This window comes from Dermacentor variabilis, chromosome 8 (assembly GCF_050947875.1).
Source record: "Dermacentor variabilis isolate Ectoservices chromosome 8, ASM5094787v1, whole genome shotgun sequence".
NCBI lineage: Eukaryota > Metazoa > Arthropoda > Arachnida > Ixodida > Ixodidae > Dermacentor > Dermacentor variabilis.
The window spans coordinates 147,963,751-147,979,559 of NC_134575.1; the positions used below are offsets into that span (position 1 = coordinate 147,963,751).

The window sequence follows — 15,809 nt, forward strand, 5'->3', positions numbered from 1 at the left end:
TTCTACCCGTCTCCAATCCAGCAGCGCGGGAACTTCCGACGCGCGTGGACGTTATAACCACAGAAGCGCATGCCACGTGCACATTTTCCCCCTCTCCCCTACCCGTCTCCATGGCTGAAGCGCTGTCGCCACACTTCCTTCCTCTCCCCTACCCATCGCAACACACTATCCCTCTCTCACATACCCGTCTCCGTTCCAGCAGCCTGGCATCTCCGACACGAGTGACGTTATAACCACAAGCGCAGGTCAAGTGGCCAGGGTCGTCGCCACGCTCTTTCTCCCGCAAATGGCCGGCTGCGCGCAGACGTTTGTGTATTTCTGTCTACGATACATTCTTTCCTTCCCTCCTCTCTCTCCCTGTGATCTTTGCTTTCCCCTTTCCCATTCCCCCGGTGTAGGGTAGCCAACCGGACGTTATTCTGGTTAACCTCCCTGCCTTCTTTTCTCTTTCCTCCTTCCTGTCTACGATACGGACGCAAGCCGCCCAGCGTACCCCTCTGGGAAGGCATGCGGGGGTTGCACACTGGGGCTAGGGGTAAACATCTTCACTGTAAAAAGTATCAACAACAGGCATTATGAAGCATCGTTCCAGCGCACATTTTTACACGGATGAAAAGAGGACTACACGAACGCCGGACTTCAACTGAATTTTATTCACGGAAAACAGGGCGTTATGTACACAGGGGGAAAGGGAGGGGTGCGCTGCTAGTGCGCAGGACCACCCAAAAATATTTCCTTGGTCCAGGCGACAATCATCAGAGGCGTCGAAACCAAAAAGAAAAAAAAAAGAAAAAGAATAAAAATAAAGTTCTTTTTTCCCGAGCACAACAGGAGCACTGACGCAGTAATCGTTTTCATTAGAGATACAAAAGGCTTGCAAAAATTTCCGGTTTTTCTGAGTGCTAAATTTGCGCAACAGACGTGTTCGTTCGAAAAACGCCTTGCATGCTGGCTTGTGCGAGCAACGGCGAATGTGGTCGGCTAAATGACCAGCGCCACTTAATGAAGTAGCATTCCTGCGATGCTCTAGCAGGCGTTCATTCAGACATGTTCAAATGTGCGCTGGAACGATGTTTCATAATGCCAATCACAGCCAACTAGCTCAGCTGTCCATACTTATCAACAACAGGACTGGCAGCAGGTATAGTACGACAAAACACCAACACAGTACTTAGTTGACGACAGCGCCCAGAAATTGAACGAAGTCTGCAGACATGAGTGAAGGCTACGGCCTTTAGATACTATAGACAGTGACAGCTTATACAAGCAAGCACACCGCAGTCCAACTCGAATAGAATTTGAATCGATCCACCAACCATAGCTTCCACTTGTAACGTTCAAAAACCGTCGCTCGTTTGTTGCTAACGAAACTGATGGTAGGCTGACGCATATAATTTGTCGTAGCGTTCCATTTCGGCTGCTTCTGTTACCCTATCTCCCGCGAGCCTTCTTGTCGACGCCGCAGCACAATTTCTGACCGCGCTCGTGCCTCCTCGCAGCGATGCTGTACCCGGAGTTCCAGTACCGGCCCCCTCCGCCGTCGTACCAGGCCTCGATGCAGGAGTACCGGCTGCGGCTGCTTCTGCTGGACCGGCAGGGCGGTCCGCCCACCCTGCCCACCCCGGTGGCCCTGGCCGCCCACCACCACCACCACCACCACCATCACGCGGTGCCCGCCCCGCCCCCCGTGGTGCCGCCCCCCGCCGCGGTGACCTCGCAGCCCGCGCCCATGCTGTCTCCGGTGTCCCCGCCGCCCACCTACCGGTCCGGGCTGCACGCCAGGTGAGCGCGCCTCTTCTACACTGTCGCGGTGCTTCTCGAAGGGAGACAAACTCTGAGGACGAACGAGAGACAGGGTGGCATACTCAAGTCGTCGCTTTACGGTTGCCTTACGTTTCCGAAGTGACCTGGAGTGTCGCAAAGCGATGTCTTAAAGGGCCCCTCACCAGGCCCCATAGCAAATTTTGGTTATACGCTGGAAGTTGTTACGTGTCCTCTAGGGATCGTTCTGCCGCAAAAAAAAAAAGGAAAATCGCATCTTCTCACTAATAGCCGAGATAGAAATATTTCAGTGCCGCGAAGCCATGATTTCAGCAGCCTAGGAAGACGCTCTCTCCACTCGCCCCGTCTAGCCTACCCTAGCGAAATTCCTTCCCTGCGTTCTCCACTACCGGACCTCGAGGATCGCGTGACGCATGCGTCACAGGCCCCGCCTTCATTTTCTTTCTCCTCGCTTTTCTTTTTCGGCGTTACGCACTTCCGCCGACGACGTCGCGCGCGGGCTGTTGTCTCGTTCGCGCAGCGCACGATTTTGCGCGCTGTGCACAAGGAAACATGACCAGCGGTATAATTCAGTGCTACACGAATACTGAGGCAGAACAAGCGGATCGCAGAGCATGATCACGCTCTGGAACACGGTAGAAAATGGCATAGTTTCGGTACCTGCGCATGTGACCGCACGACCGTGGGAACAAACGGACGAAGCGGAAGTACATCTCTCTTGCTTCGGTGCGAAGTAAAAAAAAACAAAAAAAAAACATGCAGACATTCCGTTCGTGTGTTTTACTATTTCTCTAAACTTCAATTCGTCAGTTCAGGCAACAGATCGCACAGATAACAGATGTTGTCTTAGACAATTCTCGAAGCCACGTGTCACCACTAGCGACGTCACATTACGGACACTACTACGTAGGCGCATGGGCACGACTACGTCACCGTCCGGCTTGGAGCACGGCGGCTGCGAGAAGGAAAAACGACGTTCTGTTTGAAATTTCAGATCTTTCCGCGGCGCGTAGCGATGTAATACTTTGCAGACACGATCGTTATCGCGCAATGTATGCTGTGCGCTTGTCAGCTCAAAATGGCCAGACCTGGTGAGGGGGCTCATTTGATTTGTCATTTGACAGAGCGAGCTCATTTGATTTGTGAGTGGAGAAATAGAGTTGCGTTGTTCCATAGATGCTGGAGTTGTTTTTCTCTGCCGCACACCTAGTATACTACTTCAAATGACGAAGTGTGATACGTGGTATGACCCATCGCTACGTGCTTACACAACATACACAAGCAAGAGAGATAAGTGAACTCTCTTTTTTGGGCCCGTGTACCAAAATGATCGTTAGGAGTGGCTTCATTGCTCGCAGCGCCCTGCAAGCGCGGCTCCAAAGTGCAAGCACTACATCTCGCATTCTTAACTATGTCGCGCGAGTGTCGATCACGCGCTAATTTAGCGTCTTACAAAGGCGAGTCTGGCAGAAGTACGCGCAGGCGCACAAAGCACTCTCCAGTGCAAGCGGCGTCTGCTAGCGCTGTTCCCTTCAGGACGACGCACGCCCATGTGACAGTGTGGTCGCCCGCTATAGTTCAAAAATGCGGGATACTGTACAAGTGGTGCTGCACGTAGGACGCACCACGTAAATTTGAAGTTCACCGCATTATAGATAACCCTTGAGGCGGGAAAGCGCGTGCAAAGTGGTAAGATACGCAGTCGTGCGCTTTACGCAGGGCCTGTCACATCGGTTGCAGTTTGTGCAAGTAGTAGATCGCACAGGCGACGACGTTTAGCCGAAGGCGGTGCAAACACGTTTTGCGCGGCCATATTCAATACAGGGATGTCTTATTTTGTGTCGGTACTGCGAATGGGTTCGTACTGTGTGTCGTATATGTGGACATCCGTCCAGAGTTGTGGACCACTTTCATGGCCGCCACCATTCCGGTGACTACAATCAAGTGGGTGCGACCGGCTTATCTCGTAGCCTTTTGACGACTGGTTCTCGGACCACGATGGGTATTCGTCCTGTTGCCACGTGCTCTGTCAATTCCCACGATTACGCGTCACCTTTTTGGATCAACATAAACTGCACAGAAGCTATGACTCCACTTTTCTGAGAATAAACAGCACGGCACTCCTGAAGGCGCACTTTTTTTGCGAATCAGTCGTTATCAACAACTCGACTAAAAGAAAAAGCCGGCAGTGTTGGGCATTCTTGCGCAGTCACCATCGTAATTCGAGTGAAGGAGTTGGTGCACCAATTAGGCAGAAGTTGTTAGCTCTTAGTCGAAATATTAAAAGGCCTCAAGCTGACGGGTATATCTGCAGCTCTGGAAGAATACGCTGAACTCTTTTACGCCTTTTTTATTGATTATGTGTGTCTGGCTAGCCGTGGATGAAACCTTTAACACGTGGTGCAATGTGCTTCGAGCCGTAACTCGCCAAGTATTGTTTTCTGTTGAGGTCAACCTCTCTGCCTTTCATTAAACCTTCTCTCTCTTAACTATTCTTATTTAGTTTAGAATAGGTTAAAAATGCGACGAGCGCGAGTGTGCGCTACAAGAGTATCGAAAGGACAGAGCGATAGAGTTAAAAAACATATGCGCTCTAGTGTTAGGGTTCGGTGCCTAATTTTTTTTTTTTATTTTCGTTCTTTCTCGTTCGCTCTGACCGAAGCGCCCCGGAGCGATCGCGGAACCGGAAAGCGTCGCCTCCTCGTCAGCCGCGCTGCTCCGGTTCCTCAGTCGGAGGCGGGACGGCGTCTGCTGCCATCGAACCAGAGCGACATTCTTTCGCCGCGTCTTTGCGAGAACTTCGCCTGACGGGTTGCGCGCTTGCTTTTTCTTTTGCGTTTATTGTTATCTCGTTTTTCTGCCAGGCCCCTCTTATCTGTGCAGCGACCGTTTCGGAACCTCACGACGGACTAGGTGGCTGGTGCTTTGGGACACGAAGAAAGCGAAAGTTCTGCGTGTTTATTTCGTTTCCTGGAGGGCAGATTTTCGTTTTACTTCTTCCCTCGCGGATTTGACGGGCCGTGCATCTGGAAAGCTGGTTTCGCCCGTTCGCCGTGCGCTCCTAATGGTTGCCCCGGGGACGCGCTGGCCCGGTCGCCGTGTGGCCCGCGCACCGCTGTGCTCTCCTCCCACTTTCGCGTTGCCTAATTGCTCGCGGACGGGAGTTTACGTGAAGCGCGTTTGCCTGCCGCTTTCGCTTCCCACTGACTGCGCGCGCTGTGGTAGTTTTAATGAAAAAGCACGCTTAGGAGCAATATTGACGTGGGCTGCTGACTACGCATCGTATGCGCACTGGGTGACTGCGCGCGGGATTTCGGGCATTGGGCTGCCGCGTGGAAGATGAGGGCGCACTGAAAAACTGGTCTCGTCTTGCGGTGAGCGTTGCCGGACGCAGCGCGACCAGTATTAATGTCATTGCGGCGACCTTCGTAGCGCCTGTGTTGTTTGGGAGCATTAATCCGAGTCAATCAATCAATTGACCAGTCAGTCAATCAACCATACCGCGAGCAAGTGCGAAGGCGCATCGGCGAAACGGAAAAGTTGCGATCTCGAGAACCTATAACGTGCCAGTGAACTCGAGGCCACAAAATGTTGGCACACCATCGCCGAAGAAAGGATGGGACCGTTGCGCAGATGGTGCAAATCGGCCCTCGGGAATCTGCGACGCGTGTACTCTGGCCGCTCGGCACGGCCGATGTGGCGTCCTCCGACGAACCGCTTCGCGTAGCGTGCGAGGTTCGTCTTCCAGCCGAGACCACGTGCCTCCTCGACCCCCCCCCCCCCTTTTTTTTTCATTTCCAGGCGGTTCGCGTCCTCGACAGTTGTGTGCCGGCTGCGGGGACGAACGAGGACAGCGAATCCGACGAGCGGTCGTCGCGACCCGCGAGCGTCCTTCGCGGCGTAAGGGAGTCTTGCCGGAAAAAGACGACGCACACAAACAGATAGAAACGACGAACTACGCGGCGAATGCACACGAAACGTCCACGCATCGTCCGTCAGGCGCCACCGCTGCAGTTTTCGCCGCGAAACGCGCAGGCAGGACACGGCGGCGGCTGCTGCTTCGCGGCGCGCCTCGCGCCCGCGGAGACGCTAAGTGCGGCGCGTTTTTCCATCCGCACGTGTTCCCCGCTCGTTCATTGTTTGTCGCCGTCCTTTGTTGGCGCCCTCTCGCGTAAGAGCCGAGGCCGCGTCTGCAGTTTCGTGACTCTGCGAGTCGCCGCGTGCGAGCGTGCGGACACGCTCCTTGACACACTCCGCGGTGTTGGAGGCGCGTGGACCCCCGCTCCCTTCGAGCAACGCTGGGGCGCCGCTTGGCTGCTGGCGCCGTTCTGCGCGTCCCGTTGTGCGACGCGTTCCCGCTGGGCGCTTGCAATCGCGGTGTCGGGGAGCTCAGTGCGCGAGCGTCGGTGGCGGGTTGTGCACGACACAGAGCTAAGGACGGTACAGGAAGTGGCGTCAGTCGCCCTAGCAAAGGAAATCGACTATTGGTGTCGCAAAGCCAAATAGTTTATGGCATCGTAACCATTTCTTCAATGTCTCGCCGGCGATAACCATTCCTTTTAGGCGACTGTGATGCGTTTTTGGTTCCATGTCTATATCTGCCTTTAATGTTATGGTCGTTACTATTAAAGAAAGCAAATTGGTAAGGTAGACCGGCTAACCCAAATATCTTCTATCACCTACCCCGAAAATGGGAAGATACGCCAGAGTAAGATGAAAAGAACAACACTGTACACACTAACACGAGTATGCAGTCGTGTCAGCACGAAGAGAAAATAGACATCCAGAGAATGCCACTGAAACTCCCAACTATTCTCTCTAGCTTTTCTTTTTCCTTTCTCTCCCGCATTCTTGTGAGTAAATGCAGTGATCGCCTCGTTCGTAGTGTCAGCGCTACAACCTACTTTGTCTTATCCCGTTCCTTACGTTGTTTTAACTCTGCAATGTCCCAACAGAGTTTCACATTAATGTAAATTACAACTTGTTCACCTTTACTTCTCTTCATGGAGAGTACATTTGTATGGTGAAAACAAATAATTATGTTTGAGTTATAAATATTGATTAGTATAACAATTAACTGATTAGTAATTCGTTCGCTGAAACGTATACGACTGAAAACTCTCTCCAGCGTTTGAAATACGCTACTCTTCGCAGTGCGCTAAGGTTCCCTTCGCTAAATCAGAAGTTTGAGCTATCAACGCAGCTTAGCGCATGTCATACACTGGACATTGCAGAGTTAGGTACAAGGAACAGGAGAGACGTTGCAGTTAGTCTTTTCTCCGTATCGCCACTTTGTCTACGAGACCAGCCGATGGTGCGAAGATCACATTGAGCGCCTCTGCAACCCTGTCTGTTGTAACCTTCACATTATTATTTAATGTTTTGTCGCTCGTCCATGTGTCCACGGGAAAGTGGCACGTGGGCTTGTTGCTTATTTACACCGTGTTACTGCCACTGCTGCGAGCGCAGTTTTCCAAAGGAACGTTCGTCACGGGTGGCTTCTCCACACTAAGACCGCTTGTGTGGAGAAGCCTCGTTTACGAGCGATAAGCCGCGCACTCGACACGCTTATGGGTAGGGGACAAACCGATGCAGGCACGGAACTGTTTTTTTGAATCAAGGCAACAACTGCCCACCCGCCCCCGTCGTTGGCGTCCGCGAAGGCGTGAACCCCACGCTGGCGTGTTCCTACATTTATTTTCTTTGCTGTATGTCGCGTTATTATAAGTACGTGGTCGCTTCGTTTAGGAAAGCGCAATTTGGACACCACAAGTTCGTATTGTACGGCAAGGTTCAGACGAGTTTTCTACGCATTAAGCGACAGGTGCTGGGACAGCTATTACCCCGCAACGATTACAGCACATCTGCTTCCAACCGCGCCGTGTGCTTTCGATCGTCCCGAGCACTGTGGACGGCCGTCGCACTCCTCGCGGGGAAAACGCAGCGTCTGCGAATGGGAATGCGCACTCGACTGTGTTTGTTGCGGGACTAAATGTGGCGCCATTAAGAAGTCAAGAAAACTTTTTTTTTTCAGCGAATGACTGCCGCAGTCGGCTGTCCGTGTGAAGGAGAAGCTGTAGCGCTAGCGCGAAAGACGGGGCGACGCAGAGAAGACGCCAGGAGGCGCTCCGTTTCTGGCCGGCCATTGCAGCCTTTGCAGCCCGTCGGTGGGGTGCCGTCGACTGCGTACTTTTCGACAGCGGGAAAGCGCGGCAGAGAGGTTTCTGCGGGGCGTTACGCAACCCTTCCCGCCGTCTTATGGGGGGAAGGTCTCCTCAAGTGCGGCCTCGAGCGGACGGGCGCCGGCGCGCCTCGCGGCCGTGGGACGGCGGCGTTTGAGCCGCGGCGTCGAACCGCGCGCCTTCCACGCTGGTCCCAAGTCTCCGGCGGCGGCAGCGCGTGACCGTGTAGCGGCGACGGTCGGCGTTCCGCCAGTGCCTCCGTCCTTTTTTGCGTCTCCGCTTTCCCGCCTTTTGATTTGTGTCCGCGGTGCTGGACCACCGAGAACAATGGGCTGACAATGGCAGACGAGGAGGAGGAAGGAAAGGGAGTGCGTGCGAGCGCCGTTGTTCGCTCTCGGTTGAAGGTCGCTGTCGCACGGCGGCCGAAACGTCGCCTTCTTAGCCTTTTTTATTGTCTTCTTCGTTTTTTTTTTCTTATTGGTTTCGCGACGTTATCGCGACATTCGGGATGAATCGAGGTTGCGTGCGGGTCGTTACGAGATGCAGCCGCATAGACGGCGGCATTGTGTCTTCACCGGGTCTTCAGATTTCTCGTCGTCGCCGACTTCCAGTACTTCGAGGCGGCACCGGTTTTCCATTTGTTTCTTTCTTTTCTTTGTTCGTTTATCTTTTTTTCGTGGCCGTGTGTTTTTCCGCGCAGATCGCTGCGATGACAGAACAGCGCGGGCATTTCGGGCGTCTCCGCGGATTGGAAACAATGGGTGGACGGACAGCGTTGTCGTGCGAGTCTTTCCCGTTGGAGGAAAGAAACCTTCGATCCGCTGTCTAACGGGCGCTGCGAAGGAAAGTGGCGCACGACTGCAGCGCGGCGTGTGAACGCAGGTACACTCTGCTTGCCTTTATGTGCAGAAGCGTTTACTGGCTTGCCATTAACTACCAGTAACAACGCTGTGGTTGTCAGTTCACAGCCAAGAAGCATTAACATCCATCTGGTGAAAAGAGAGTGAAAATAAATATTTGAAGAATGCTTCAGCGGAATCAGGCACTAAAAGGAGTGCGTGGTGCTGAGCGAGAGGGAGAGAAAGGAAAGACAGGGAGCTCGACTCCGCGGTTGGCTACCCTGTGCCGGAGGAGGGGCAGAGAGATGCTGCCGTGGTCGAGAGAGAGAGAGAGAAGAAAGAAAGAAATGAGACGACGGGTACAGAGACGGCGCAATGATAAATACGGGACAATTTGTCGACTATCTTCTAGCATGGGAGATAGGCGAGTTTCACCGGTACCGGATTATTGTCATGCCAGAACTGTGTAAGGAAAAACGGATGGCGTCAGCACGCTCCAGTTCTCGCACCAGTTCCTTGTGACGTTATTATATTTGATGGCATTCGGCGGAGGGTCATTAATGTCATCTACGAAAAAAAACAAAAACGCACCAGACTACATCAGTGATTCGTTCGCCTCTCAACTGGTTTACTGTGACAGGCCCCGACAAACGACACCGCCATCTTCTTAACTTATTTTGCTGTGTTCACGGCTTCAGGAATGGCGGCTTTCGAAATGCGTTCTCACGGTACGTATACATCTGAGCGACTGTAACGCGATAACATTATCAGGTTACAGTGCCTCCAGAATCGGTTCGCGTTACAGACTGCAAAAGCTCATGCGAAGATAGTGACCAACTTTGAGTTAGCAGGCACTTTTAGATATTGCGCATGCAAGCGGCTTTTGGTACTCAGACGGAACATTGCGTGCTCCAATTTTCGCGCCCGGCTTGCGTTCTTTTCTACTCCTTTTGGGTCCTTTCGTTGCTCTCTTTGGTAAGTTCGGCAGTTTGCGTCCCATAAGTTTGCGTACGCGAAATATACAACTACGTAGTGTCTGTGATATCCGTTATGTTTTGATTAGGCCATCTCATGAAGCGGTGCAGTTTACACTTATCGCGCTTCCTCCGGGATCGGACCACTTTACTCGGCGAGAGAAACAGCAGCACCGACCCACGCGTAAACCTGGGAAAGTAGGCAAAGAAGGATTCGCTTTAAAGAGACAAATCAGCTTAGACTGTTAAAGTATTCCTTCAAAAACTGTGTCAATAATTTTGCGACAAGAGGTTGATTATTAAGATAGAAAGCCAGGGCCAAACTTCCATTTTCTTTCTTTGTACAATTTTGTGCCGGGAGGTAAGCGTCGGTACGTCAGTGTGTCCTCGTGTTTTTCGATATATTTTCTTGTGTTTGGGTCGTAAGAATGCAGGTCACTTAGAATGGGTCACTTAGAATGTAGTGCAGCCCATCCTTATCCTTAAGAAAATGAACCAGGCAGTCGACGTTCGCCTCGATGTCAGTGAGGGAAATTTGAAATTGTCTCAAGACAACTTCTTGCTGGGCAAGTTGGTATTGATTAATCATGCCTCTATTTAAGGCGCCAAAAAACAACACGCAGCGCACAAGAAAGGGCAAGGATGGCGCTCCGTCGCGTTGTCCTCTCTGGTGCGTTGTTTTTTGGCGCCTTGAAGAATAGGTGTATTGAAGGTGTCGCGAAGTCACATTACAGTATGCAAGGCTGTGACGCTGATTGCAAGGGGTTAACTATATATTAAGATAAAATAAGTGAGGGATAGAATGGAAGCTATTTGGACAGACACCCAACAAAGCACGAGTCGAAAGTCGCAATGATGCTACAATTTGGTCTTCTCTCTCGTGGCCGAATGTCCAGCGAATCCCCCTTGCGACGGCCTTGCACGTACCTAGAAGCATCCTCTTCGCCCCATCGTTCATCCAATCACACTGCGGTGCGCGCAGTGTGCACACAGGGTGACACTATCCGGAGTTCCAATACGTCAAGGCCGTTGCCACAAATCGCTAGCAGTGCAACGGGCCTCTTGTCTGACAGTATCGCAAGACACACTTCCACGCCCGTTGGAGCATCTCGTCCGTTCCCGGAATATCTCGACATGGTGCAGTTCAGCGGGTCGACTGCACTGCTTCCACGAGCCGAATGGCGGAAGCCCCGCTTACGCGCTTTCCGTAAACCGGGGCTCCGCCGACGGCTGTAACCCTCCGCCGCCGTGTTGGTGTCGAACGGCGTTTTGACCACACCGCGTGACCCTTGCATGTGGCCGCCCGCACAGACAGCGCCGGACGGCACGCAGGCGCCGCAAGAACGCGTGACGTCATGGCGCGCTGGTGCGGGAACCTCTGCAAGGCAGCGTCGCCCTCGTGCCGACGTCTGTTCGGTGTCGTGCGAGGGCGACGCGATGCGTGCGGCCGCTCTTCTCCGCGCATCCGTGGACGCTCTATCGCGCGCAGTTCGGGCGCCCTCTTTCCGGGCGTCTAGCTTGGTTTCGCGGTCCCGCCACAAAGCAGGCAGCGCGCCGCCTGCGTGGCAGACACCCGCGGCCGGTTGGCCGCGATCGGCTGCCCGCTGGCCGTGCCGGTCGAGGCGGGTGTGCGACGCGGCCGACGGTCCGCGACGGGAGCGCCTCGGATCGAGGCGACCGGGGGAGCGCGACAGCGCCGTCGTGCAGTCGCCGTCGGGACTTCTTCGAGCGCGATCGTGGTCGCCGTTTATCTGTTTCTTCGCTCCGTTGTCGCACAGTGGTCACTACCTCTGCATCGTTCAACTCTGCATCGTTACCGCGAGACAAATGGTCGTTCTTTTTATGTCTCGGAGAAAAGTTAGTTTACCACCACAAATAATAGCACAGCACACATTGCAGCATAGCATATTGTGCGCAATGAAATGCTCTTTCCCAAAACATACGTCTCCAAACAAAGACATTATTAGGTAAAACATAAAAATTCTACAAAGCGCACTTTTTGCTGGCACTTGGTAAAAACAACAATAAACTATCATCATATGTACAAAAAGGTTAATACTAAATGAAATGTACAATATACATTTCGAAGATAAATAACCCAGAAATTGTGCCCGAAAAAATAAGTACTCATTACACTGCCGTTCTTCGCATACAAAAAAAAAAAAAAAAACTCACACCAGTTCACCGCTCATGCCATGCGGTGAAGCAGTTCCTGGATTTTGTGAAGCATGTACTGACATGCAGTCACGTTTAAGGGGGTGAGGGGAGGCTGTAGCCTCCCCCCGCCTTCTTAATAAACGAAAACGTTCTAACGCTTCTTTTCACGAACCGCCAACATATCCGCGCGTGCAGCTCTGCGTGCGTGGCACTGCCTTGTTTTGGTAATGACGGAGATATTTTAGCCGAGTGGGCGGCAGACGGTTTGCGGAAGCAGAAAAGTCACGAATAATAACAGCCTGGAAAAGATGCGAAGGGGAAAACAGTAAATGGTCAAAGTCCGCCGTGCCCTCGCCTCTAGTTACTTAGCGGTAACAAACCGTATGCTGTTTTCTTTCTTTCCTTCCACCTCGACTTACTATAATTTACGATAAAGTGCGCCTTTGGAGCACAGGTGGTCTTGGCCTTGATTGAACCAATCCCCCTGTGCTATATCCACTTTTCCTGGGTGCCTCGATGTTTGGGACAGTATCGAGAATGCTTGCTCAACCGTTCCGTACGCTTTTCTGTTCCGCGCGATTTATTTCGTTAAAATCACTTCGTTCTTACTTGCTTGCTTTTCTTTCTCGTTTTCTTTTATTTGTACGCTCTCATAAATGTGGACTCTCCGAGTTCTTTCTTACATTTTCCACGCCGGCCAGCCTTAATTCAAACTCTGCTTCCTTTGTTTTCCGCTTAAGTTTACCAGCCATGCTAGCGGTGCCGTAATGAGTGCGCGTGGCGTTCAGCTAGGAAGGGCATTCGACTCCCGGCCGCGGCGTTTCGACGAGGGCGGAACGCAAGAAAAGTCGCTCCAATACGTGCACCTAGATTTAGGTGCATGTCGAAGGACCCCCAAGTGGTCGTGATTAATTCGGAGTCATGCACTACGCGCGGCGTCTCCCACTGCGCCGGTGTTGCGCCGGGACGTTAGACCCCGCGAATCAATTGGTCAGTCGAGTGTGCTCTTCTTCTCTCGCATTTGTGCAACCGGACTATATATGTGGCACTCCCGTCTGTTGTCGGTAGTATATGCGCCACTGGGGCAAAATTGTCCCGGTCACTTGAGCTTCCAATGCGCTCTATATAAAGCGCACCACAAACTGCAAAGGGGGCCGGCGGCTGCGCTGGCGCGTACACTTGATTGCACTCACCGCGTCGCGGCCGCTTAAAGCGAACAAATGTGAATTGAAGAGTGATTTGAAGAACACTTCGCGGGCGCTTTTTCTTTTACAACTCTTTCTGCCTCGGCTTTAAGCTGCGCGTCACGCAGCCAGCTTTCGGCGCTGTTTGACGCAGCCGCTCGGGATGCACTGCCCGCGCCTGTTGCCCCCCGTAGCCCTTCGTTCGCCTCGAACACGGACCCGTGTGGTGCTGAGAGCGCGCCACTTCCTCTCGCCGTGCGTCCCTTCCCGCTCCCAGCCGCAGCTGGTTCGCGCGCTCTTTCGCGCAAGCACTCCGACCAAAACGCGCGCACAGCAACAAAATTGTCGCCTATTTAGATGCGCGCAGGAGGAGTGCACCGCGGGTGATTTGGCGGCCAGGCCGGCATTTGGCGCGTCCCTCTCCCCGCGAGACCGGGCTCCGAACCGGGCCTCCGCGAAAAGACGGCGCGCCGGAGGCATTGTTCTTGGACGGCCATCGGCAGCGGCGGGCGCTCGAACAAAAGCCCCACCGGCAGCCGCCGCCTTTTCGCCCTCGCGCAATCTCGCCAGAATCTCGCGCGCGGAGTACGGCGCGCTGCATCTCTCGCACCGCGGTGCGCACTTACGGGGCGCTTCTTAAAATTTTCGCAGCGTTCTGGCCGCTATTTTTAGCTACACACACACACACACACACACACACACACACACACACACACACACACACACACACACACACACATATATATATATATATATATATATATATATATATATAATGTGCGTGGCGAGTAACCGGGTGCAGCCGTGAGGTGCTGCGGCTCCGTCCAGACGGTCAGCGAAAAGCGCGGTCAGACCGAGCGCAAGTGTGAACAGCGTGCGCACAAACCGTCCGCAGTTCCCGTGAGGAATGCGTTGCGCTTGCGTAGCCCGCGAACTTGAACTGCCAAGTTGGGGCTTTTGTTTCATGAGCACCGGAGTACTCGCGCGAAGTCATTCTTCAATGCTACTGTTTCGCTATCACTTTGACTTGCCCAGATTGCCTGTCTTTATTGCACGTAGGCAGAGGACTAGCGAACATCGCGTCACAAACATTCCATTAAAAGAAAATCATTCGACAGCACACATCGCGAGTAGGTCGGCCTGGTGCACTGTCGTGTGCCGTCGAACCTGTGGGACGCTCAACCGACTCCAGACAGGTGATCTTATTAGGCCTCGATCGGATCAGAAAAGGCGTAGAACCAAATTACCTCGTTGGTTACGCGCCCTCTGGCTTACCCCCCGTTGAAGCGAAAAGCTGTCTTTCGCGCTCTCTTAGCCACGTTGCTGGATCTGCGATATCATCGCGTAAACATAAACCCCAAGCCCATCGACGAATGCGTCCAGTAGTAGGAATGAATGAAAACGGGTTCATTTGACACTAGTTACACGGACCGAGCTACGGAAGCCCACTCCATGCTCCCGAGGAGCATGTTAAACGTCCGAGTTCGCGTCAGGACGCGTCGGCCCCGCTGCACAGAAAGCATCCGCTTTTAGTAATGTCGTCTTCCCTAGGCGACTCGACTAAGGAATCCGAAGACTGTCCACCAGCCAATCACAATCGTCCAATCGGTTGCGATACCACGCCCATGCTGTCACAACGCTCCGCAGTGCACTCGCACCTCCGAATCATAGAATATAGGGGACAGGATAGCAGCCTGGGAATCCACTGTCGGCGCCGTTATTCGGTGGCATTTGACGTTGGCCCTTTTCATCGTTAGTTGAGGCTTTCAGGTAGTATTTGGGGCTTTTGTGGACCCGTCAGCAGTCGGTGTCAACGCTGCGTTGGCCTCTTGGTAGGCACGGATAGATGGGTGGGGGTTGCCTCGTGGCACACGTCTAATTAACGCCTTTGCCCGTGTTAAGACGTAACACTACGTTCACACGAACCCGATGGAGTCGGGCCCAAAGCCGGTGGTCGCGGGCTCGCGCGAACGCTACGCACCGGATCGTCCCCAGCGAGCGTCGAGGCGACGTCGGTCTGCATGGACTGGCCCTGCGCGCTCGGCGAGGTGCGTGCGAACGCCGTCCGTGCAGGGAGTAGCGTGCAACTGGTCGCGCGAACGTCGCACTGGCCCCAAACTACCGAAGGTGCAATTAAATTTTTCTGCCGGCATCCGTCCTTGCGCAGTCAGCTGGCATGCGTTGGATGAGCACTGCCAGGGGGGCGGCCACCTGGGCGCCGCACCTGACGCGTTGCTCACTTCGCTCTGTGCTACACAGGCTGTTCTTCTTAAAAACTCCCGTTCGTTAGCGACGAAAGTAATGCAGGAAATTTTCGCGAATTTGGTCGCTTAAATTGAGATTAAGGAGGTGTTCGTCTGGACGAGCTCTCTGCCTATCTTGTAACTTTTTTCTTTTCTTTTTGCCCGTGTGTGTGTGTACTCCGCTAAAAAAGTATGACATTTGTTCTGAAATTGACCGCTCGCATGTTAGTGTGGCGTCGCACATTTTGCATGATTTTTCGCGTGTGGGCAGAAAAGACATGTCTGAAGCTTGCTCGGAGCACATGCTGTCCATGACGTTAAGCAGAGCCGATGTGGCGACATCGAATCTGACCGCCTGTCGATGCAGATACAGGATGGGAGGCGTGCGCGATATATCGTGGAGTAGATCGCGAAGTTAGGCGGTGGCCGTATTGTGGCGCGCCTTTGC

The 15,809-nt window shown here is 53.2% G+C and overlaps 1 protein-coding gene across 4 annotated transcripts in view; it reads left to right on the forward strand.

The window, feature by feature from the left end:
* The window catches only part of LOC142590660 (uncharacterized), a 300,067-nt gene that overhangs the window by 207,771 nt on the left and 76,487 nt on the right, over positions 1 to 15,809 (forward strand). For all 4 annotated transcript variants that reach the window (XM_075703045.1, XM_075703043.1, XM_075703044.1 and 1 more), the window contains one exon: positions 1,500 to 1,782. In XM_075703045.1, coding sequence (XP_075559160.1) covers positions 1,500 to 1,782 — 283 coding nt within the window. The remainder of the gene's footprint in view (positions 1 to 1,499; positions 1,783 to 15,809) is intronic.